This window comes from Microplitis mediator, chromosome 5 (assembly GCF_029852145.1).
Source record: "Microplitis mediator isolate UGA2020A chromosome 5, iyMicMedi2.1, whole genome shotgun sequence".
Taxonomy (NCBI): Eukaryota; Metazoa; Arthropoda; class Insecta; order Hymenoptera; family Braconidae; genus Microplitis; species Microplitis mediator.
Window position 1 is genome coordinate 24,217,246 of NC_079973.1, and position 25,235 is coordinate 24,242,480.

A 25,235-nucleotide genomic window follows, 5' to 3' on the forward strand; every position below is an offset into this window, starting at 1 on the left:
TTTAAGTTAACAACTGGTTACATGATAACAAATTGTCAGTTGACGAAAAGTTGCCTTCAATTTTCTCAGAAAGTTGCCGACAAAGTGCGGCCAGATTATCGCCAACTTTCTGGGAAAGTTGTCGTCAAAAGTTGGTTGCAACTAATGTTGCAACATTTCTGATCAGAAAGTCTGGCTATCAGGGAAGACAACAATTTCCCTGATAGTTACACTCTGATTATAATTGCTCAGCAATTTCTGTAGTGGAAAATTGATACTGATAAAAAAATTTGTCTTATCCTTTCAAAACTTAAAGTCGGCTGTGTTACTTGGGTAGGATTAAAAAAAAAGAGCAACACCTAAGACAAAAACGCGGGATATTTAAAAAGAATTAAAAAAAAAACAATATTGTTATTGTTAGAATTTTGATTCATGATTACAATCAGTGAATAAAAAACTTTAGTCAATAATATTTTTTTAAATTTACTCACGCTTCCCGCCATTTTTATTTTTCGCTGCCAGTGCTAGTACATTACCATCGAGATATAAATAAAATAAACACATAAGCACTCACTAAAACAATTCAATTATCACAACAAATTAATCACCAAATTATCACAATCACTCAATTAGATTATTTATAATCGAAGAAAACACATTTAATTATTTTTGTTCCCGTTTCAAAATTCCGACACCCAACATGACGCTAAAGAATCCGAGAACTCCAGAGCTAAGCCGGCACTGAATTTAATTTATTTAATAACTTACACTCACAGACACACATAAATTAAAATCACAAAATGATTATCATTTGATAGAAAATTATTTAAAATTAATGTTACACTTATAATCGCGTATCGCAATAATTAAAAAAATTATTTTAATTGAATAAAATGACAACGATACTGAGAGAGTATCAGGCGGGAGACAAACTGATCCAGAATACTTCTGCGCACGCGTATTTCAATTTTATCTCTACTGCGCAGGCCCGTACCAACCGCTCCCACAACTGCGCAAGTGTTTCTAGTTCTGAGTCCAACTTCATACTGTCGCCATCGTAATGACGCCGGCGTCGTCTAGCTCGTAATTTAATAAATAAATAATTTATTTTTGCAGTTATATTTATTAAAACAAGTGCGTGTAAATATTATTTGATGGTCATTGAACATTTTGTGATAATAATTCAATCAGTACGTAAAATATAAGTAGTAAAACAATTCATTTAAATAAATCGTATCTGTGTTTCCATTGTTTAGCTATCGGTCTTCATTGTCATTCGTTTTATAAATTTAAAATCAGTTAAAATAAATTTTATCAGTTATTATTTAAATGAAAAAGTGTTGAAGTCTTATCAGTGAATATTTTTGAGTGAGTGGAAAGTGTTTTTTTATCAAGTGACGTGAAAAAATTTTTGTTTTTGTTCAAGTTATTTTTTGCCGCCATTTTTAAAAATCATCCTGAAGTTAGCAGACGATTAATAATTTTTGAATTTTTCTAGAAACAATAAATTACAAAAAAAGTAAAAACTAAAAAAATGTGTAGGAAATTCAAAATGCTATTGATGCAATTTTTTTAAATATTTTTTTTTTTTTTGTTTTATTGTTTATTAAAAACAAAAAGATTTAGCGTATTTGAGTCCTCGAAAACTTAGTATTTCCTTAAGTACCCCGCTTTGCCCCCCTAACCCTAATTAAATATAGGTTAAGATGATTTGTCAAAAATTAGCAAACAACAGCATTGTTTATTACTTTTTTTTTTAATTTTATTTATTATTATTTTGCTGGGCATAAAAGTGTGCATGCGTACATTTCGCTATAATCAAGCACGACAAGCTTAAATGAAATTAATGAGCTTCGAAAATAACTACATACGTAACGAAGTAAGAATGTCAATCGCAATGATCTTTGAAAGACAGTGACTCCAAAATTGTTCTCTATTCTGTTATTATTATTATTGTTATTATTATTAGAATAGATAGTATACTGCTATTATAAATTGATTAAATACCTATTCGAAATCATCCTCGGTTGTGACAGTATTAAGAATTGCAAAAAATGAATAAGATTTGTTCAAAACCTAAAAGAATAATTATTTATTAATAATTTAAGCAATTAAGTACATAACCTAAAAGAAATACTAATCATCTGACTTTTTTTTTTTCTAGTAGCATTTTTTTAAGTAAGTTATTTGACGAAAGTCCTTCAACAAGTCTCTTACGAAAGATTTAAATAAAACTTGAACATGATGTATTCGATAACTATACTTTTTACAAATTTTATCAAGTGCCACTTGAAATTATTTCGAAAAACTCATACGGAAGTCTGTAGAAACAGCCTGCAGCAATTCTAAACCAACATATACTTAAAGTGGTCCCAGTAAGAGAATACACCTCGGAAATTTCCCCCACTATCGAACGTTTATTAACTGCGCACGCACACAGAAAAGTGGGAGAATATTTACAGTCGACTCTGTCTAAAGGTTCCACGTCGGGACAGGACCATTGCCTAAAGGTTCCCTCCCCACCATCAGCACTTCCCCTACAATATATTCCCCTCGAGCGCCGAGGCGCACGCTAAAACGAACACATTGCGCAGTAAACATAACCTCAAAAAAACGTGCATTTACAGTCGACTCTGTCTAAAGGTTCTCTGCCTAAAGGTTCCCGCTGTCTATAGGTTCCAGGATACATTGCTTAAAGGTTCCTGGATATTCCCCCAGCCGCTTTCTCGAGTGACGAATCACAATTCAGTTTTCGAGCGCTAACTTTAAATGCACGTTTTTTTGAGGTTATGTTTACTGCGCAATGTGTTCGTTTTAGCGTGCGCCTCGGCGCTCGAGGGGAATATATTGTAGGGGAAGTGCTGATGGTAGGGAGGGAACCTTTAGGCAATGGTCCTGTCCCAACGTGGAACCTTTAGACAGAGTCGACTGTAAAGTTAGCGCTCGAAAACTGAATTGTGATTCGTCACTCGAGAAAGCGGCTGGGGGAATATCCGGGAACCTTTAAGCAATGTATCCTGGAACCTATAGACAGCGGGAACCTTTAGGCAGAGAACCTTTAGACAGAGTCGACTGTAGCACATAAAACATCTAGAGTGGGAGTAAAAACCGACGACACCCGAGGTGCATTTTCTTGGTGGTGTTACGTCCTGGTTGATGTTTTGGCGCTGGCGTAGTTGAGCGGTTGATTTAAATTGGACGTGATGAAAACTTACATATAATTATCAATAATAATTGAGTATGGGTTGAACAGCCACCATTTGGTGGTTGAAATAAACTGGTTATATTTATGCGTTATTAAATATATTATCTGGATCTGTTTTATTCAATGAATAAAGAGATAGTTGGAGAATTTGTGAAACGTACAATTCTAGTATTATAATATTGTTAAGTTATTCTTAACAATAGCTTTGAGAATGTGAGAACGAAGTTGAGATTTTAATATTGAGCCTGACTGTTCTCTATGATTCTATAATTGAGACTGACTTCTCTTGATCGAGAAAAACTAGAGTAACTCTTATCAATATGTTTGGGCATCAGACCCGCGCATCGAGTCATATGGAGGGGTCATTCGAGATAACGCATGTTCTCGAATGATCCATTCTAATATTTATTGAAAATACTTAGTTCTCACGATCTCTCCACTTTTGTTACTAACAAATGAGTCACTTATCTATTAACAAAAGCTATCTTAAACAAAATAGATATTTGTGCAGCTGTACGTCTCGAGGATTAACTCGAGGCGTCAGCGCTTATTTATATTTGATAAAATATAGAAAAATAAGTTTATCAACTATTACTCATATCCTTAACGTTCAAATGTCTTGAATAATATTATTCTATTATATTATTTTATATGATTAATTAAATATTATTGGAATTACTAGATTATCGATATTCGATATCATTCGTTAGATTTCAGTTCGGTAATTAAGGAAGTAAAAGCTTACGTCATCTGCCATACAGGCTGGGACGTAACAGTGGGATGACAATACTATAACAATGTTCGGTGAGAGCTGCCGCAGAATTGCTTAAAATACATTAGGTTTCTTTTTAACTTCAAGCTAAGAAAATTGAAAATTTTCAAAAAACAAAAAAAGGGAAGTTATCGGTTACGATCCGATTTTTGAAAATTGAGATTTCAACAGTTTGAGGTCCTAGAAAGCTATTCCGATCATTTTCAGAATGATGTCCGAGTGTATGTAAATATTATAATTTTTGAACGAATGAACCGATTTTGCTTTTTGAGATGGCGTATGAAGCGGTTCATTAATTCCAATAATTTGTAAGAAATTGAGCATAATCGGTACAGTATAGTCGGAGATTTTCCAAACATTAAATTTTTCCAAGAATGTTATTTTCGGATAACTTGTAATGTAGGGAAGACGGGGGTCAATTGAGCTACAAATGCTTTAACAATTTTTTTTTCGATGAATAAAAGCAAAATGATAACTTTTTTTTAAATGAAATTATACTTTACTATATAAACTATCATTTCTCATAAGCACATAAGTTAACAAATGAAAAAAATTTTTAATAAATACGAAGTTGTACAACTGCATCAAATGGTTCAATTGTCCTCTTTGCAGGGGCACTAGTCGGGGACAATTGAACCAAGAGTATTAAAACCACAAACGAATGACTGTAATGAATGATATACTATTCATTACAGCTTAAATCTAAAATTACTTTACTTATTTTGGTCAGGCTGAGGTTTAGTGTATTAAAATATAATTCCAAGAGGACGACTCCTTTTTTTATTATTTTCAATTGTTTAAGCTTACTGGTTCAATTGTCCTTTGGTTCAATTGACCCCCGTCTCCCTTACTCGGTAGATTGATTCTCTAATCCAATCAGCTCTAAAACTTTATAATCCGCATCAAATGCCACCTCAACTATCGAAATCGGTTGATTTGAATTATCACCCCGCGGAGTTGGGACAGCCATCTGCTGGTATTTTAAACAATTCTCTAGCAAGTCTGACCTTTAGGTCTTACTTCAATATCTTAGTCAAGTATTACAACAGATTTACTTAAGATATTTTACGGAAGTATCTCGACTTGAACTTCCCCAATACGGATTATGAAGACTTGTTTAAGACTTAAGATACAGATTTATATAAAACTTCCATACGAACGCTACTAGAAAATTATTTAAGCAATTAATTTTATAAATATCTTGTATATGAATTATTAAAATATATTGTATTGCATTAAAATTCTATATTAAATATTAGTATGTGTAGAGAAGTGATTATTAATAATCGGTTTTGATTCGGTAAATTTTGAAAAATTACACCCCAGTATGAGTTATTGTCGTAACTCGGGGGCTTTTTCACAAAAATAAATCAATTATCGATTTAATTTTATTTTTAAATCGATTAATTTGAAGATTTTCTTAAAGTTACGGTATCTTTAACAATTAACCTACGGTAGAGTAACCATATAATCATGCTAAAAATACAGTGCTTGCTCTACTGGCCTTATTAAAAAAAAAACTACTAAATACTATATAAATTAAAATACATTTTTATGATGAATATTTTATTAGTGATCATTAGCACTGTGATTAGTAAATCCTGCAACACTATTCAAAAAGTGATGAGTGTTAATTAGTCTTTTATTTATTATTATTAATTGTCCGATAAGTGAGTTGACAACTTTATTGAAATTTACTTTAATATACCGAGAATTTAAATTTTTTGGTTCAAGAACTTATTTCTTGAATTAAAACAATTAAAAATTTTGAAACAAGAATCACATTTTGAAGAAAAAAAATTTTTTTAAAATCAAGATAGTTTTTCTATCAGTGTATTAATATAATTTATCGGGATTGAGATCCATTAGGGAAAGTGCTGATGATATAAAGTCCCTACACTTATATGATATTGAGCAAAGTATGTAATCTTAATGAGAGAGAGAGAGAGAGAGAGAGAGAGAGAGAGAGAGAGAGAGAGAGAGAGAGATGAGTTGATCAAGACCCAATGAATTTGAGAATGATATCAATGAAATATCCATTAAATGTAAAAAACTTTATAATCTGAAAATGAAAAAAATTAAAATATAATTTACAGTGACGTTTTATCTTCAAAATTGAAAAAACAGTTAACATTTTTTATAAATCTTGAAATAATTTTATCTATTTATTGATTTTGCACTTAAAAAATTATGTTATGTTATACAACTAAAATTGATAATTTAAAAAAGTTAAACAAACAGCTGATAAAATTAAAAGCAATATTAAGATTTACCTCAAGATAAGTTTTCATAGAGAGATCGAAAAAGTGTCCAGCTGTTATTACAATCGGTTGCATTCCATGTAATATTGTATTTATTATGAGCTGTGGTACTTTTTTATTTGTCAAGTGGCGTTCCCAACCGCTTTCATAAATACTATCCATCAAGCAGTCATGCTGAAAAAAAAAAAGAAAATAATTATTTATAATGTAAGAAGAGCACTTTAATATATTTCACTTTTGTAAGTAGATAGAACCAACTATTTATTCAACAATTTAACATTATTAAACCTGACAACTAATCGTATAATATGGACAGTTAATAATAAGTGACATAATAAGGGAAAGGGTGAGAATAGCTAGATGACGTCACATTGGGTCCTCTTGGAGGGGCCCGTCGGAACGCCTCTTCTTCATCCGCTTCAATGTCTTTCTCACCTTTCTCTCGTGAGGGTGAACTTTGTCACCAGCTGGGGGTAGCCCCTGACGTCAGAGGCTACGGGCCTCAAAATGCGTATACTGAGCAAATGGCTCGGTGCTCAGGAAAGAGTAGCTTGCAATAATTTATATCAAAAACACTCAACACAGGATTCAAACTCTAGCCCTCGCAGGTATTGAACAAGAACCATAATCATACGGCTAGTATCAACTAGATTGAGGATCAACAGTCATACATAATTGGCTAAAATAAACCAAAAACATAAAACCATAATAATTTTATGCATTAGTATTTTTGGGAAGTATCAGGCTGGTGTTATTAGTATCTCGTACTATATCTTTCTTTATGATTTGTATTTGTTCTATTTATTATTTCAGGATTTGCAATAAATATATTTATCTAGGCTGGTTCTCTTCTAAATTATTGTATGTGGAAAAAAAAACTGGTATAAAAACCACTGTAGGGGAAGGTGGCCCAAAGCGGGTAGGCGCTTGTGTGCCAACGCATGAAACGCAAGGGACAAGGTATGCATATGTCGAGGTTACCCGAGTACTTCCGAGTTTCGCTCAGTCTCAAACGAGCATTAATGAAGCGGTATGGCGTAATTACACGCAATTAAAAAAAAATTAATAATTTCTTAAAAAAATTAAAGGTATTTATTTTCTGATTATTCAAAAATGAATACACTTATTATATCGTTGATAATTTTCTATTAATTTGAGCTTATTTAAGTTAAATTTGAGAGAAAAATATTAGCGTTTTGTTTTGGATTATTTGAGTTTAGCATCACTTGGATAAAAAACGTGCTCTCGGGCAAAGCGGGTAAGGCAAAAACTGCTAAAGACTAATTAAAATAGTCTAAAATTTTTTTTTACCGGTATCTGGTGCGTACCGTACAGTAATACACCAAAATCTGCGAAAGATTGAATAATGAGTCGAATATTATTATTTATATAATTAACAAAAAAATTTAATCACAAGTTACTGATTAAATAGTCATTTATATTAAAGTATTGCTATATTTAATAAGTTAGTCGTTTAAGTTGTTAAAGACTGATTAAATGAAACTAAAATTGTTATTTAAATATCTAAAATAAGCATATTTCCCTTAATTGTAGTGCCAACCCGCTTTGCCCGAACGGATTACCCGCTTTAGGCCCCCCCCCCCCCCCCCCCTAGGGCAAAGCGGTTTTTGGGAGTGTTTTTTAACTTTAATAATAAATCATAAATTAATACAAATTTAAACAATATTGCTTATTGATTTTAAAGTTCGATAAATCCTCTATCAAAAAAAAATAAATCATTATTGTTATCATACAAATACTAAATTTTCTCAGCTCTTAACGTTAACATACCCGCTTTAGGCCACCTTCCCCTATATTCATGCTTACACAGGATCAAGTTTCGTCGGCGATGTTTGGCGATTATTCTTAGGGAAAATTTAAAAAATTTATAAATTAGTGAACTTACCTGAACTATCAAAAAATGCCCAAACACACACCAGTAGAGTAAATTTAAAAATCCAATTTGTAGCATCACGAGGTCATTCATTGGATTTCTATGCTTTTTAATACTCTGAAAAATAAATTAAATTTATGAATTCGATATAAACTCAGGGTAGTAACCTGAGTTGTTATTGAAGTTAAGATAAATTTGAGATCACACGGAAAAAAATACTCAAATATGTATTGCGTCTCAATGTGATTTTATTTATGATCATAGATAAAGCGATCCAATTTCGTAGCTTTAAGTATGGTCACATTATTATATATGATCATACAAAATCATATATATATAATATATTATATATGATCATATCTGTATATTTTTTCCCATGTACAATCAAACAATTCTATGAATTCTTACACCAACGAGTCCAAAAAGACCCATACAAGTTAACGAACAATTTGAAAATGTTTGTACGAACAGTACAACACTAAACAAATCATTAGTATCATTAATATTGGCAATAAGTTTACGCTGATGTACAACACAGGATAAAAATCTTTTTAGAAATGAATCTTCTTTGACGTTTGCTTCTTCCTCACTAAATGCCACAAATCTGCTTATCTCATCCTCCAGCTTTATTTCAGCGAAATAGCTAAATTTTTCAATTACTGAAAATCCTTCTTTAGGTACAACGAAATTAGTACGTGGTTCCTGGTAATATGGACACATTCTATAAGCAAGTTGAAGTATTTTTAAATCTATAGTCATCCATCTTATCATTCCCAAAAGTATCATGTCAAAACTGTACACCCATACGCAATTAACTAAAATAGCGTACACTTGGAGGACATATATTATCTGATAACTCGGTGTATCCGTCGAATTTATCGGAAATACTCCACGAATGGGTAACTCACGATTGTGGTAATTCGCAAGTAAAAATGTCGATGCGCTGACACTCACACATACAAATATGTATATTGCGCTGTCGAAAAATTGGTATGACAATGCAGTACGTATTATCTTCAATACTCCGATATCTAGATATAAGTGAGTTAGAAAAAAAATTTATTATAAATTATATGCCAATATTACGTTCATTCATATAACGCCGTTAGAAACTTATTTTCTAGATCAATGTTTTTATAAAAAACAATTTAATTTGTTAGGGCTAGTTGTTCCGCATCGGATCAAGTTGTTCTTGCGTTGACTCGAGTTCATAGAGATAGTTATTGAAGTAAATATGTACATAGTAAAATTAAAAAACTTTGTTAAAAATACTCTTTTATTCAACTATTCAGTACGCAATTGACTGGCGTACTGACAATCGTTTAATAAATCTTTTTATTACTGTCTTTCTTTCATTTTTTAAATAAAATTATCAGAACATTTCCGCCTCCGTCGCGGAGAAAAATAGTATATTACACACCTTGGGCAGTAAAGAAGAAAGCCTCAGATCACATGTTTGTTGACCTCGGCCAACAATTACATATGATCTGATACATTTCTTACTTTCCTGCCCTAGGTATGCAATATACTATTTTTTGCTAAAATTAAAAAATTCATAATTTTGAAACAAAAAAAAAAAAACACTTCTCTGAAATTTTCAGAATCGCTTAAGATTGTTTAAAGGTAATGAAGTAAAAAATTTGAGCCTAATTTCGTGTCGCTATATGATTTTGATGGTTTTTGAAAGTTCTAAATTCTAAAACTTTTTCGTTTTTCAAAATTGTTTTCCGAAATATTTTTTTTTTTCAATAGCTCCAAGTGCCCCCTTTAAGACAAAACAAAAACTATCTCTATATCTATTATGGTTTCCACGATATTAAAAAATAAAGTTAAAAATTTAGAAAAATGGTAAAATTTTGAATTTTGAATAACTTTCGCAAAAAATTTTTTTAATTTTTTTCCTTTCACAAATCTTTGTTTTATGATAAAAGAAAAGTTTTGAAAACATTGAGAGGGGTCAATTACAACTATTGGTCGATTTGACATAAAATGACTCATATGGATTTCTATGGACTCCTATATAATCTTATCTGGATTGTCTTGATATGGATTAAGATAGCACATTTAAAATTTTTTCTAATTTATTAATTACGATTTAAACATAGTAGAACCTCCATTATTTTTCTCTTCGTCTATGCAATTTTGCTTTTAATACAGATGTAATTAATATATAACAAAATATAAAAGAAACTCACCAGAAGAAAAACGTAATGTATCAATAGGTTTGTATACCCTTTTAATAAGATCCTTCATTTTCTGTTCATTAAAAAATGAAAATGTCGCTTTAGTCAATATCGTTGTCATTGGAAAAACGTAACATATATTAGTCGATACAATAGGAATGTCGTTGATGTTTTTAATAGTATCAATTCCTGTTGTCATAATAACGCTTACTTGCATTACCAAATTAACAAATTTAAATAAATTAACAATAATTCGTAAAAATACATTTGAACTATGATATCGAAAAGGTCCAAACATCCTTAAACGCATAAAATAATTCATTTAATTTTAATATAAAGAAAAAGAAATATTACTCTCTTAATCTGAATCAGTGAATATTTACTGATGTAAATAGTCCCAAGTATATGATTGCAAATTAGTAAAATGTTACTGATTCAATCAGTAGAAATCGCTTCACTATTCTAATCAGTAAAATTTTTAGTTAATAAATTAGTGATCGTAACGGATGAAATTAGTCATAATTAATGGGTATATACACTCATGCCATTAATTAAAAGAGCAGAAATATTTTAGAAACTTTTTAGTGATTTTTGCAAGGCTGTAACTTCGTAAAAAATGGTCGTATCGAAAAAGAAAAAAAGGCATTTTGTAGCTTGAAATCTTTAGTTTCGACGCATTTTCATCAAATTTTTTTCAGACCGTCAGACATTGCGCAAACATGAGAAATACAGGGAGACAAAAGTTTTCTAAATTTTTTCTTTTCTTTAAAAGAGTCCACGGGCTGCAGAAAAAATTTTACAGCTGAAGCAATGCATAGGTCGGTTAGCAAATTTAATCAGCTTTAATTTGCATTTTTTTTTAAATTCGTACGACAACTTGTCGCTTAGATATCAGTCTCCAAACGAAAAATGATCCTTTTGGGTTTGATCATCGATATTTCAGGTACTAATAATTGCACAGTAAATTGAAGGGCGGCGTTAAAAACTTGAATAAATTCCCTACAAGACTCTTTTATCATTTTTTGAAAAAAAAATTTTTTTTATTTGTAACATACACTGGAAGTAAGTACAAAAAATGACTTTTTTTGGTTTTTTAGTAAATCAACCGCTACTCTGAAAATATCGATAAAAAAAATAGTGTTGCCAGCGACTTTTTAAGCTTAATGTACCCCCAATAACCCTGCAAATTTTTAAATTGATTCATCGAGCCGTTTTTCGGGGTGGATTGATCAAAGTTTTGCAAAACAATTAAAGGAACAAGTTTTGTTTTTTTAATTGTGTAATCATAATCAAAATGAAAAAAATGATTTTTTTTAGACTTTTCTTAAATTTTTGCGATCATTACTCAACAAATGCAAGAAAAAGACAGAAAAAAAAAATTTCCAAAAAATGTAAAAAAAAAAATTTTGATCTAGTCAGTTTTTCGACGTCTAAATGTATTCTTTCTTTAACTTGTTTATAAAATTATTAATAATATTTATTTATTTACAAACGTAAAATAATTAATAAGACATTTTCAGGTTATGCATTACCTGAGATGTAAATCAACTATGCACTAATACATTCAAGAATTATTCTACTCATATTCAATTGAAAAAAATAAATAAGTTTCATTAATATATAAATTATAAATTAACTTTTGTTTGTTAAAATATTTTAAAGTTACCGTAATAATATAGTGTAATATAAATAATAATCTTTGATTGTAACTTGCAATCAAGCTCTGTCTGACGAATAAGCTCCCAAGTAGATGGCACTATTTACTGCCGTGAAGCAAAATTAACTGATTATAGTCAGTAAATTGATTCAAAGCTACTGATCTCTCAGTAAATTTTGTAACTACTGCAAAAATTAGTAATATTTTTACTGATTCAGTTTAAGAGAGTACATAATTATTTTTTATTCCGGTAATTATTTAAAATCGCGGCTCCACCAGTTTTCAATCACAGTAAGGGTTATCTACCGGAGAAAAAAATATCGTGCCCAGCACGATACAGTATTCTAATCACGTCACGATTAGCACTCGGACTAGTGAATCCTTAAAAACTAATGGAAAAGTCACGAGTTTTAATTAGTCTATTATGTATGATCATTAATAGTCCGATAAACGAGTCGACAGCTCTATTGAAAGTTATATCAGAATCGATCATGTTTCAAAAAAAAAAACTTAACTTCAATATTACAACCGGTAACCAAGTCACTGGGCTTGCTCTTGTCCTGACCCAAGGTTACTTATAATTAACTTAGTAAATTAATCTGTGAGCTGGGGGGACTCGCCTCGTTCCCCTGAAATGTCTAAATTAAAATTACAGGACTGTCAATTAACATACAATTAGTGTGGTAGATGGCTGTAGGATGACCTAAATATTCGCGCTCGATTTTCAAGTCGAAAATAAAAAATGCACTGTTACAATATTTTATATATGATCTCAAGATAAATACAGTAAAAATTACTATATTGCTCAATCATCGCGATTAATATCATTTGCATTGTCAAAATTATTGTTGAATTTTCTATGATAAATACTCTGATTAAAAATACTCACTGAAAAGTATTGAAAATTATTTCAATTATTTTCAATCCATACGGAGATTTTGAAAAATATTAAATGTAATTGATATTTCGATTATTTGAATACTTTCTAATTCTTAGAATGGAATTTAAAAGTATTGAAAGGAATTCAATCTTCCATCATTTCAATACCTTCCAATTTCAAAATATTTTGCTATTGAAAAAGATTCAGAAAGATTTGAAAATATGAATTCATATTAATTTATTTCAATTCAAGTCATAATTCGAAAAATGGAACTATTTTAGTATTGAGAAAGATTCAGAAAAATTAAAAATTCTCAATTTCTTTCACTTCTTTTCAATCCTACACTCAATCTAAAATACGGAACTATTTTGGTATTGAGGGAAATTCAGAAAGATTAAAAACTGTCAATTCATTTGAATCTTTTTCAATCCAACTCTTAACCCGAAATATGAAACTATTTTGGTATTGAGGAAGATTTACAAAGATTGAAAACTGTCAATTTATTCGAATTTTTGTCAATGCTACTCGCAATCCTAAAATTCGAAACTTTTTTGTTAGTTACGAAGATTCCGAAAAATTAAAAATATCAATTTATTCGAATCTTTTTCAATTCTATCGAAGTTTAGAAATCCTTATATTATTTTTAGATTCAATATAATTGAAAAGTATTAATTTTATGTCCAGATGAAAACCTTTTGGAATAGGATTTATTCAAAAGTATTCAATTCTCATCGTTTGTGGTCCCAAAAAAACACTTCCCAAAAAAATCCAGATTGTTCTAATTCGAAATGCGGTTTTTAAAAATTAATAAGTGATAGGGGTAGGTCGTCGAGGGTCGTTCCGGCAGTCATATTGGAATGAAATTTTTTGAGGGTGTTTGGGGTCCCAAAAAAACACTCGACACGAAAATCCTGAGTTTTCTAATCATAAACGGACTTAAAAAAAAAATATATTTTCCGTTGCACGAACATTCGGAACTTCAGGGACATTATTTCATTACTTTTCAATGAGTATTTTTAATTAGGGTATACAGAGCTTACCCAGGCAGATCCAAATTACGGTAATTACCATAATTTACGGCAACCCTGCGGTATTTTACCGTAAAGCATTGCACTGTAAAAATAAAAAACCGTACGGTGCTTACAGGATATAACCGGGACTTTTCCGTGTACGTGTGACCTACACGTCCAAGCCTCGAGTTACAGTTGGCGACTGCAAAATTTATTTACAGGCGCCACCAAGAGATTTTAGATTTTGATCTTGGTCTACTTGGCCTCCTGGTACCAAGTATAATTATTGACTAGCTCAGGATTCAGGTTGGGTTCACCTGCTTCCTGGTCACAAGGAACGTTATGATAATTGAGAGCGAGGTTTAGGAAAAATGTCTGGCTACAGTTAATTCAGTTATGGAGAAAATTAACAATTTATTATTTATTTACCCGACAAGCAACGAGACGACTTTACATTAATGATAAATTTTCACTGACTCTATATAATTACAAAATTTATTTATTATTAAATTATTTGATTTAAACTTGAATAAAATCTATGCAGACGTCGCCCAAGATGGCAGACGCTGACGTGGGACAGCCACGTTTTCTCAATATTAACAATTTTATATATAAACTTTAACTGAGTAATTTATTTCTAAGCAATGATAACACTTCAACTGGTCCAATTTATTTCACTCCCGTTGTGACTTGAGCTCACAGGTTTTGTAGAGTACCACTCGTAACAAAAAGTGTGGTGACTTCAACGTCGAATATAATAAATTATCAACCAATAACACCTACGTCTCGTGAGTTTCTGGCGTAGTCCTCCATGTCCAGGAAACCTCCAGCCTGATGATTCCTTTTGACCAATTCACACTCTCCCGAATCGTGGTCCAGGTGCAGTTGTGGGCAATCGCTCCAGCAGCTTCCGTCGTCCAAATTTATAAGTTCAAATATTTCTCCACTCAGCTCACGTAAAACCAATGTTACGGCCAACCAACAAATTTATGGATACTTCTCACCAAAATAGTCTGACTTTGACTGGTGTCTGTGCGACGACGAAAGAGAGCGAGAAACCTTTAGCCGGGACTCATATACTCTCGCCTCAGACTTCTGCGCTTGCGCCTAAAACAACTCTCCAACCGACCATAGGACCCAAACTTTAGTTCTGCCTTCGTTATTATCCAGAGATAAGCTCCCACAAGTGACACTAGTCTCCAACTCCTTGACCGCGTAGTTTAAGTTTTTCCAAATTACCCCGTTACAAGGAAAGATGCTTCAAATTACGGTAAATTGCCTTATTTTACCGCAATTCGCCACAAATTACTGTAAATTGTCGTGAATTACCGCACAATGCGGTAAATTACAATAATCTACCGTAATTCGGATCCGCCAGAATAAAAATAATTTAAATCATTGAGTTAGTGGTGTTGGCATAGTGGTACAAGCTTCAACTGATATATACAGAAGGATACAGGTTCGAGCCCCAGTAATGACGAATGATTTTTCATCGATTAAAATAGTATATTACTACCCTAGGCCAGAAAGTTGGATTTCCTGGCGCATGGAATATAGGTGCCGAGGCATCTATATTCCTTGCGTCAGAGCATCCAACTTTTTGGCCGTGGGTTGTATACTATTTTTCTTGATCTCCAACCGAAAGTACGGAAATTTAGATAAAGGTGGGGGGAGGGGGCGGCCCGCCCGACTTTTGCAAAGCCGAGGCGAAGCCGAGGTTTTGCTGGTCGGGGCGGGCTAAAAAAAAAAAAATCTGAAAAATAGTTGACCCTGCAGGCCATCGTGGAGCTCAGATAGTGTCCCCCAATTTTTAAAAATTTTCAATTGTCATAACCGTATCAAAATTATATTAATTAATTAAAAAAAAATTAGAACCTTAAGTAAAAAAGGGAATACGTAGTCGTAATTTCGCTAAGATATAGATTTAAAAAAATATTGTTTACAGTTGATTTCAATTGGAAGCTGAACGAAATTTGTAAAATAAATTTCAGTATAATCTTCATGTCAATTTTATAATTCCAATTTTCAAATTTTATAGGCTAAAATTTATTCAACAAATTTCGTTTAACTTCTGATTGATATCAATTGCAAGTAATTTTTTATAATTATTTTTTATAATTATTATTATAATAATTATTACGATTTAAAATGATCAGTGTTGGGTATGTTGTTGGTTATGTTGAGCTGTCAGTACGCCGGCACTGTATACTATACACTTTATAGTGTATAACTCATAGTGTGAGTATACTGACACAAGCGCGCTTATGAATACAGTTACAGGACTGAGCCAGAAAATAAACGTAGTCCACTAGAGCGCGCTGTAATTCGTGTAAGCCACAAAAGTCGTTCTTTCTGGAGCAAGAAGCAGCCAGAAAGTCCGTACTTTCGGGTCGGGGATCAAGAAAATTAATAAACATTAATTAATCAGTACGAATAATATAATTCAAGCATGCCAGATTAGATCCGAATATTTTTCATCATGTTACAGCAGCGATACTAAGAAATAAGTGCATTACGCTTATGACAATAAAAACACCGAGATCATTAAACGAACTAAAGACACTAAACTCACTAAATTACACTAAATCATTAGTGCACGAAAATACTAGTCCATTAGTTTCTCATTAGTGTTTTCTAATAGTGTTCATTAGTATTTTTCCGTAAGGGCCATCTTACGGCTATAAATAAATTATTACAATATATATTTAAAAAATTTATTTTTCATAATTTTCAAGGATTCACTATTTTTGTAACCAATCTTTCACTCTCCGAATGCAAGTCGTAGTCAAGTATTATGTGTGTAGACCAAATTATAATTTTAAATAATTAATGTGCCGTGTAACTGAAGATATTAAAATATTTTTAATTGTATAAAAGTAATTTTTTTTTTTTATATTATAAGCAATTAAAACTTTGAAAAATGTGTGGATCCTTGTTTTCAACCATAGTACTTAGTACATTAATAAGTAGCTGGCATTTTCCATCAAACCACGATGGTTATTAATCGGTGTGTTTTCCATATTGGAAACTAAATTTTTTTAAGTATTATTATTTTTTTTTATTTATTTCCAACCTGTGTTCGTATCGAAAATGAATAATGTTTTTTAAATATTAGATGTTATCAGCATCGAAATAATATTTTACATCGAATGAAAAGAAATGCACAATAGTAAGTCTTTCTTAAATTTTTTCTTGCTCTTTGTTCCTTGCTTTCGATATTATTTAAACGTGAATAATAAATATATCAATGAAAACTTCTGTTTTATGCGGTCTGTTATTTGCATAATAAAGAAGGTGCGAAATATAGAAAAAAAATGGGGAGCTAAAAAAAAAATTATAGGGTTGAGACGTTCTGACGTGTCGATACTTGAATGCGTATAGTAGTAAATAATTCACGCCAAGTTTTAGGTTTCAATATAAATCAATAATCTATTGTTTTGAAATCGGCGATGCCGCAAAACTGTCAGTTGGTATCTGAGCTGCGTACATTAACTTTTTATAGTAAGGGAGGTCCGGTCTAAGTTCTGGGGGTAAGTTTTCGTTTTTATCACTTTAATTCCAAATCATAGTATCGGTTAGGATAATATTATATATGAGAATAATAATAAATAAATTAGAGGATAAAGAGATCGTTAAATAAAAATGCTAATGTCCAAGCTTCAATGTCGAGCTCTTTAAATCGATCAGAACACTACTTTTTTAATAGCTAGAAATCAAAATGAAAATAACTAGAAAACAATGCGGAATTTAAAAAAATTTTATTGATAATAATTTGTAGAAAATAAAATTGCCCTCGCGGTTTTCATGATATGGTTTGAACACTGTATTAAACGAGCATAAACGTAGTCGATAACAAGTAGTTTTACCGTATTTATACGGTATGTTTGTGAAATTTAATTACGGTATTCCTACAGAGCTTATACTGCGTTTACACGGAGCTTATACGGCATTACTACCGTATTAATACGTAAAAATACGGCATTTGTGCTGTAATAATACCGCATTTCTACCGTAATAATATAACATTGTTACCGTAATAATTCGATATTTCTACTGAATTTATACGGCATTTCTACCGAGTTCACACAGCAATTCTACTGATTTAATAAGGTGTTTATACGGAATTTATCAAGTACAGGGTAAAAAAAATAATGTATAATTATTAATGATAAATGGCTCTATTTAATTATTTAAATATATATGTATATATATATATATATATATATATATATATATTTATATATTGCTGTACAATGTATTATGTCATTCGTATATTTTCAACCATACGGTAGAGATTCTATAGACTTGTGATTAAAATATTTGATTTTTAAAGTTCAAGTTCAAATTCAGAGATTAAAGTATTTAAGAAAACATTGATGATAAATATTTTTATCTTTATGTAATATAGGATGTACTATATTACCATCAAAAAGGTACCTATCACTCGGTCAAATAACGGAGGAGTACCCGAGCCTGAATAGTCACAAGTTTGGAATATAAAACTTCTGAAATAAGTTTCTTACCAGGGACACTACAAGTCGTAGGCGCTGTCTAGTGGCGAACACCGAACTATTCTTGCTGCTGCTGCCTAGCACCAGTGACTTCCCTCTCTTCCATATATATCTTTTCTCCCAAGAAATTTTTCTCTCGGTTTGAGCAACTTTTTTTTCTGGGTTGGAGCATACGTAAATTCTTGCGTTAAACAAATAGTAATTATTCCAAGAAATTTTATTTTTTTCCAACAAAAAAAGGCAATATTGCTACAATAACCTGGCATGGCTTTCTTCAATAAAATATCTCTTGTATTAAGAAATAAAAACTTTTAAAACAAGTGAAAATTTTTCGATTAAAGCATAAAAATATGTTAACTTGTGGAAAAAAAATTTTGATTCAATTTTGATTAAAAATTTCAGAATAATTATTTATTTGGTGTAAGAAAATTTTTTTTTTCGATTCGTTAAAAAAAATTGTCTTGTATCAAGAATATTTTTCTAGGTTCAAGTTAACTGTATTTTCTGTGTAGAGAAACTAAAATATAAAAGACGCGTGTAGGTTTTCATAACGTACAAATAAAGAATTTTACGAGCTAAAAAAAACTTTTATGTCAAAATACCCAAACTACATAAACACTGCAGTGTTTACACATGTTTAAATTGAAGATGTTTTATAATTTTTAATCATAAGATAATTCTAGTTATTAATATTGATTCTTATTGTATTTCAAAATTAACTAATGTTCTTGCGAATTATTACTACATAGAAAAAATAGTTAACTCGAATCATGAAAAAAATTCCTGATTCAAGAAATTTTGTTTCAACGATTCGGAAAACCCAAATTTTCTTGCGCCAAGTAAATAATTATCTCGAAATTTTGATCTTGAATCAAAATTTTTTTTCCTCAAGTCAACATATTTTTATGTTTAAATTGAAAAATTTTTACTAGTTTCAAGAGTTTTTATTTTTTAATACGAAAGAAATTTTTTTTTTAAAGTGAAAATGAACTGTATTTATTTATTGAACAATTGAAAGCAGAACATAGTGAAGAGATGAGTCATTTAAGAATGCAAGTAGTAGTAAAACATATTGTATCTGTTATAGAATCTGAAGATTGCTTGTTAATGAAACTGAAAGATATGAAAAGTATTTTTCAGTTTCTAAGAGTAAGACGGCATAATCACCGTATAAAAGTGGCATAACCACCATATTTATGCGGCATAAACATTGTATAAATACGGTGTGAACATTGTATGAATACCGTGTAACCACTGTTTAAATGAGGTATAGCAACCGTATAAATACGGTACAACCGACGTTTAAGTACAGCATAAAAACCATATAAATGGAGCATAATCATCGTATAAATACAGTATAGCGAGAGCGTAAATACGGTATAACCACAGTATAAATACGGTATAGTCCCTATATAAATTTGGTATCAACTATATTTGCGGTATTAATACGGTAATAAAATTTCACAAATATACCACATTTATACCGTGGGTATACCGTAATAATGCTTATACCCAAAAAATACTAGGCAAATACCGTAGAAATACCGTTATGGCAATTCCGCAAGGGATGTCACTAAAAAAAACCTTATGACATTTTGTGATAAGTCTGATAGTTTCGCCGGAAAAGTAAAAAGATCTCGAAATTTACTATAACGACTTCGAGCTCCAATAACTTTTGAGCAGATGGATTTATCAAAAAATGATAAGAGACCTTTTATGAAGAGCGTACAATTTTCTACAAAAATATGTATTAGTCTATTCGATCTATCGATTGGTTAACAAGTTAAAAATAATCAAAGTTAAAAATAAAATTTTCCCGTGTTATTTAAACGGGAAATCGACTTTTTCAATGAGCTAGGTCTGTAATCGACATAGAATTTTTTTTCTTGCGCGAAAATTTTTTTTTTGTGTTAAACTATGATTTTTTTTTCCCATGTACTTAAAAAAAAAATGTTGCTCTGAAATGACACACCCTAGTATACTCATATATAATCAGATAAAATAATTTTTATCAGGTAGTCTATTCGATCTATTGATCTGTTAATAAGTAAAAAATAGTCAAAGTTTCAAAAAAAAATTTTTTTGTGTTATTTAAATGGTAAAATCGAATTTTTCAATGATGTAGATCTGTAATTGAGATAAAAAAAAATTGTTTGCGTGAAACATGTTTTTTTTGTGTTGAACTATGATTTTTTCCACATGCACTTAAAAAAAATAAATGTTGCTCCGAAATGACGCGCCCTAATATGTATATATAGTGACCATCGATATAAAAAAAAAAAACAATTTTATTTTATTTTATTGCGTAACGTACTTTTAAGTATAAAAATTAACTTGATCGTTAACGTTTGACTTCTATCTATACGTATAAAAGTTGCGTAATTTTATCGCGTCCAATGTTTATAACAATAAATATCCTTTTTGTTTTATTACTATGTCGAGGTTGAATTAAAGAGAAGTAATTTATCGTTAAAATAGATACTAAAATAAATAGTCGTTACTAAGTATATAAATCCGTTATTTTTGATAACTTGCAATTATTATTACGCTCGCGAGTTAGTATTATTTATGATTAATTGACTAAATATGGAGATACCGATTGTTAAAGTCAATGAGGGTAAATTACGCGGTATCAAAGACTTAAATTATAATGGAGTTAATTTTTACGCTTTTCGAGGTATTCCGTATGCGAAGCCACCAATTGGAGCATTAAGATTCAAAGTTTGTATATTGTTATTATCAGAAATTATTTATTTAAATTAATTGTATTTATCATAATTCAGGATCCTGAACCCTTGGAACCGTGGTCTGGTACCAAAGACGCAACTCAATATGCCAGCAAGTGCGCGCAAATAAACTGGTTTTCTAGAAAAATAATGGGAACCGATGATTGTTTGTATTTAAATGTTTATACAACGGAATTGAATCCAAAAAATTTAAAAGCTGTAATGATTTTAATACATGGTGGAAATTTTTCATTTGGTTCTGGTGATGATGACATTAATGGGCCGGATTTTATTGTAGAGAAAGACGTCATTTTGGTGGCAATAAATTATCGCGTTGGAATATTGGGTTAGTTTCCATATAAATAAATAATTTTATTCGTCTAGTGGAATATAAATTAATAAATGAAAATAAATTTATCATTATAACAGGATTCCTTAATTTGGATGATGAACAAGCGCCAGGTAATCAGGGATTAAAAGATCAGGTTATGGCATTGAAATGGGTTAAACGTAATATAATTAAATTTGGTGGGGATCCAGATAATGTTACTATTTTTGGATACAGCGCTGGAAGCGCTTCAGTACATTATTTAACCCTTTCACCGTTGGCTCAAGGTCAGTATTCTATTTATTATTTTATTTGTAAATTTATTTTTTTTGTCTATTTCAAGGATTATTTCATAAAGCTATTCTACAAAGTGGCGTTGCTACAAACTCATGGGCTAGTGTTTCCGTAGAATCTATGAAAGATACTGCGGAAAAAATCACAGCTATACTTGGTTATAAGACAAAAGACGCCAAGGAGCTTGTCGAGTTTCTCAGAAAAGCGGATGTTGGGGATATACTGAAAGCAGAAGCATCACTTTTTAGTTGGAAGGTATAGTATAGTTTATAGTTATAAACTTGGCTCAGAATTCAGTAGTTGGTTCCAAGAGCCTAAGGTCATTGCTACCAACGTACCAACACGTTCGTGTTTTATCTAAAATTGTCCGAGCAAAAGAGTAAACCTCGGGTGTTTCCGGTTTTTACTCCCACTCTGGGGTTCTGTACTAAATATTCTCCCGCTTTTCTTCACGCATGTGCGGCTTAGTATTGGGTGGTAGTGGGGGTGATTTCTCAGGTTTATTTTCTCTCTCGGACGGTATTAAATGAATATATTACACCCCCCCCCCCCGTTGTTTTTTATATTGTAAATGTTTTTTTGCCTCTACTATTAGAACAGACTGAGTATCAACACATTTGGACCCTAAATCGATTCAAAATCCAAGACTCCATTTATAGAAATTCCAATAGAGGAAGCTGTTAATTCGGGGATTAAAGTACCATGCATATTCGGCGTTACTAGCCATGAAGCAATAATGACTCTTACCGGTACCGAAAGAAATTATTAATTTTTATCAGTACAATATTAGCTCGTTCTTAAGGTTACCCACTAACGATCATTATTACACTTATTTTTAGAACTGACCGAAGAAAATTTATCAGAAATTGATGCTGATGAAGGCAAATTACTGCATCCGACAGTAAGAAATTTCTTAGACCAACAAAAAATTTCATTTGAAAGTATCAGAAAATTTTATATGGCCGACAATAAAATTTCACTTGAAAATATCCAGCGATTTGTTGATCTTATGAGTATGACAAATTTTTTGATTAATATTTATCATATCGTTAAAATTCAGCAGCAGTTTCTTAATGTGCAAACTTATTTATTTAAATTTGATTATTACAATAAAAATACGTCTATGATGCAAAAAATAATGCGAACGAATTTGAAAGGTTAGCTTTTGTAAAGTATAATTTATTGTAAATAATTATTGGTAATTGGATTTAATTTATTTATAATTAGGAGCGTGTCACTGCGAGGACGCAAGCTACTTGTTTAATATGAAAGCCTATAAAAAAATAGGAATAGAGCCGCCAAAATCAGGCTCCATCGAGCACAATATTCAGCAGCGATTTATTGAATTATGGACCGCATTTGCAAAAACCGGGTAAATTAACAAAATCATTTTGTCGTAAGTTATTAATAATCATACGCTTTTTTATTTAGAAATCCTAATAATCATCAATCTCATAAGCTGATTCCTGTCGAATGGAAACCTATTGGTAATGACCCCGTAGAATTCAATTGTTTGAAAATTTCTGCCGAACTTTGTCTAGCCAAGGAAATGAATCCTCTGTACAATCTGTTCAATGCCTGTTAATACATTTGATAGGTCAGCTACTCTGGCGGACTCAATATTCCGGTAGAGTTACGGTAAGTTACTGTATATTACGGTACTCGGAAATAGACCATAATCTTATCACAATTTACCACTATCAGTAGCAAAGTTCTGGTTCTTTATCAAAAGTAACATCTTTATTGTTCATTACAGTAGGGTTACCGTAAAACCTACCATTTACCACACACTACCATATTACGGTAATTTACAGTAAATAATTTACGTAATCAATTTCAGGACATGTCTATTTAGACGTAAAAAAATCCTGATAAATCCGTGCTTCGTGAATGTCACTTCTTTAATTTTATGGTGAATTTCCTATCCATTTACTTGGTCTCTATTGGCAGATGGCACCATGTAAACTTTCTATTCGAGTGATTACATCCAAAGTAAACCTGAAATTTTAAGGTAAATTTACCGTTGAATCACGGAATATTGACAGTACTAGCACGGTAAAATTACCGGACCATTACGGCATATACCCGTAACACTGTCGTAATTTTACGGTAGATTACCGTAAGGTATGGTAGACCTACTGTATTACTACAGTAACCCCACCGCCCCACCGTAATATTAGATATTCCAGGGTAAATTTTAAATAAAAAAATGTTATAATTATTAATTAGTCCTTAATGGGATAATAGTTTGATGGTTTATGGAAATAATCTGTACTAAAAATAAAAAATTTATAAAAAATTCTATCAATCAGCTGAGCTTTTTTGTTCTAATCGTCCATTTATTTTACCAATTTTCAGCAGGTTATTTACCGGATAAATAACCAAAGTAGTTAAATTTGTTCCGTGGGTGGCGTTGATGTGCGATTGAAGATGTGTACAATGTAGACTAAAAATTATTAGCAATATCTATTATCTTTCAATATTATTGAGTTAATAAATAAATGGTTAAAAATGATAAAAGTGAAACATTGATTAAGGTTATTCGCGGATCTTGTCAAATGCAGCTTTAGTATTGAAATACGACCTTCTGTAGAGTTCTGTTATAACAAAGTTGGTTGAACAGTATAATTTGAGATTCATCGACCCAGGTTCGAATCTGTGACATGCAATTTATTATTTTTTTTATTTTACTGAAGTTAGCCGACGTTTTTAATTTTTTTTAATTTGTTTTCAATAATTAAATTAGAACCAAAAATATTTTTTTAAATTGCACTTAAAGTTTATCAAGTTTGTTAAAAATAAAATTTATTTTTTATTTTTTTTTAATAATTTTTTCAATAAATAAAAATTCAGTACGCCATATTGCTTTTGAAACTTAGTATACTAAACTATATACACATTCTACGCAAGTAGATATTTATCATTTAAATTAATATTTTACCGGTTAAATAGCCAAATAACTTACCGGTTAATAACCGGATATTTGTTTAATTAAACTCGGCCGGCAACGTAGAACTGAAAACCGCTTTTAAATGATATATTTAACTTATCACTTCTTATTATACACTGTAAAAAATTCGCGGAGTGAATGCGGATTAAATCCGGAGTGAATGCGGAGTGAATGAATTTTTAATTATTCACTCCCCTCGGAGTGAAATTCACTCCGCAGGGGAGTTTTCGCGGAGTAGATAATTTTTTATTAATTTAATCCCTCCGGAGTGAAATTCACTCCGGAGCGGAGTTTTGAAAATATTATTAATAAAAATAACTCCACTCAATAAAATTGAAGTAAAAATTCGCGTATTACATTATTGATCAGCTGATATGCACACACATACGCACATACATATTTAGGCACACACGCGCACTCGCACACACACGCACGCACAAATTTGCACACACGCACACATTTGTACACACACGCACACATTTTCACACACGCACACACGCACAAATTTGCACACACGCACACATTTGCACAGACGCACAAATTTGCACACACGCACACATTTGTACACAAGCACACATTTTCACA

The 25,235-nt window shown here is 31.2% G+C and overlaps 2 protein-coding genes across 4 annotated transcripts; one reads left to right on the plus strand and one right to left on the minus strand.

The window, feature by feature from the left end:
* Positions 1 to 1,738: 1,738 nt before the first annotated feature.
* On the minus strand, positions 1,739 to 17,052 carry LOC130668090 (odorant receptor Or1-like). 2 transcript variants are annotated; one of them, XM_057470161.1, is made up of 7 exons: positions 16,800 to 17,052; positions 10,307 to 10,593; positions 8,520 to 9,142; positions 8,124 to 8,228; positions 6,230 to 6,391; positions 1,987 to 2,055; positions 1,739 to 1,917 (listed from the first exon to the last, which is right to left on the minus strand). In XM_057470161.1, exons 1-6 carry the CDS (start codon positions 16,859 to 16,861, stop codon positions 1,987 to 1,989), a joined length of 1,308 nt encoding a protein of 435 aa, XP_057326144.1. In that variant the 5' UTR covers positions 16,862 to 17,052; the 3' UTR covers positions 1,739 to 1,917. The 2 variants fall into 2 exon arrangements, with proteins under 2 accessions (XP_057326144.1, XP_057326145.1); XM_057470162.1 differs by having other exon boundaries at positions 16,915 to 17,047.
* A 3,786-nt stretch (positions 17,053 to 20,838) lies between these two features.
* LOC130667658 (esterase FE4-like) lies at positions 20,839 to 23,910 on the plus strand. Of its 2 annotated transcripts, none has more exons than XM_057469412.1 (9): positions 20,839 to 21,073; positions 21,136 to 21,424; positions 21,508 to 21,693; positions 21,765 to 21,955; positions 22,296 to 22,449; positions 22,540 to 22,857; positions 22,928 to 23,072; positions 23,132 to 23,338; positions 23,541 to 23,910. In XM_057469412.1, the coding sequence occupies exons 1-5, from the start codon at positions 20,939 to 20,941 to the stop codon at positions 22,326 to 22,328; spliced, it is 834 nt and encodes a 277-aa protein (XP_057325395.1). In that variant the 5' UTR covers positions 20,839 to 20,938; the 3' UTR covers positions 22,329 to 22,449; positions 22,540 to 22,857; positions 22,928 to 23,072; positions 23,132 to 23,338; positions 23,541 to 23,910. The 2 variants fall into 2 exon arrangements, with proteins under 2 accessions (XP_057325395.1, XP_057325394.1); XM_057469411.1 differs by having other exon boundaries at positions 20,841 to 21,073; positions 21,750 to 21,955.
* Positions 23,911 to 25,235: the final 1,325 nt, after the last annotated feature.

Excerpts from the sequence above, each read along its gene's own strand:
- LOC130668090 (XM_057470161.1), bottom strand. The coding sequence starts at position 16,861 with ATGGAAAACACACCGATTAATAACCATCGTGGTTTGATGGAAAATGCC. Across the intron at positions 9,143-10,306 it reads TACATTACGTTTTTCTTCTG|ATATCGGAGTATTGAAGATA; the intron begins GTGAGTTTCTTT and ends ACTTATATCTAG. Across the intron at positions 8,229-8,519 it reads GTCTTTTTGGACTCGTTGGT|AGTATTAAAAAGCATAGAAA; the intron begins GTAAGAATTCAT and ends TTTATTTTTCAG.
- LOC130667658 (XM_057469411.1), top strand. The coding sequence starts at position 20,939 with ATGGAGATACCGATTGTTAAAGTCAATGAGGGTAAATTACGCGGTATC. Across the intron at positions 21,074-21,135 it reads TTGGAGCATTAAGATTCAAA|GATCCTGAACCCTTGGAACC; the intron begins GTTTGTATATTG and ends ATCATAATTCAG. Across the intron at positions 21,694-21,749 it reads CCTTTCACCGTTGGCTCAAG|GATTATTTCATAAAGCTATT; the intron begins GTCAGTATTCTA and ends GTCTATTTCAAG.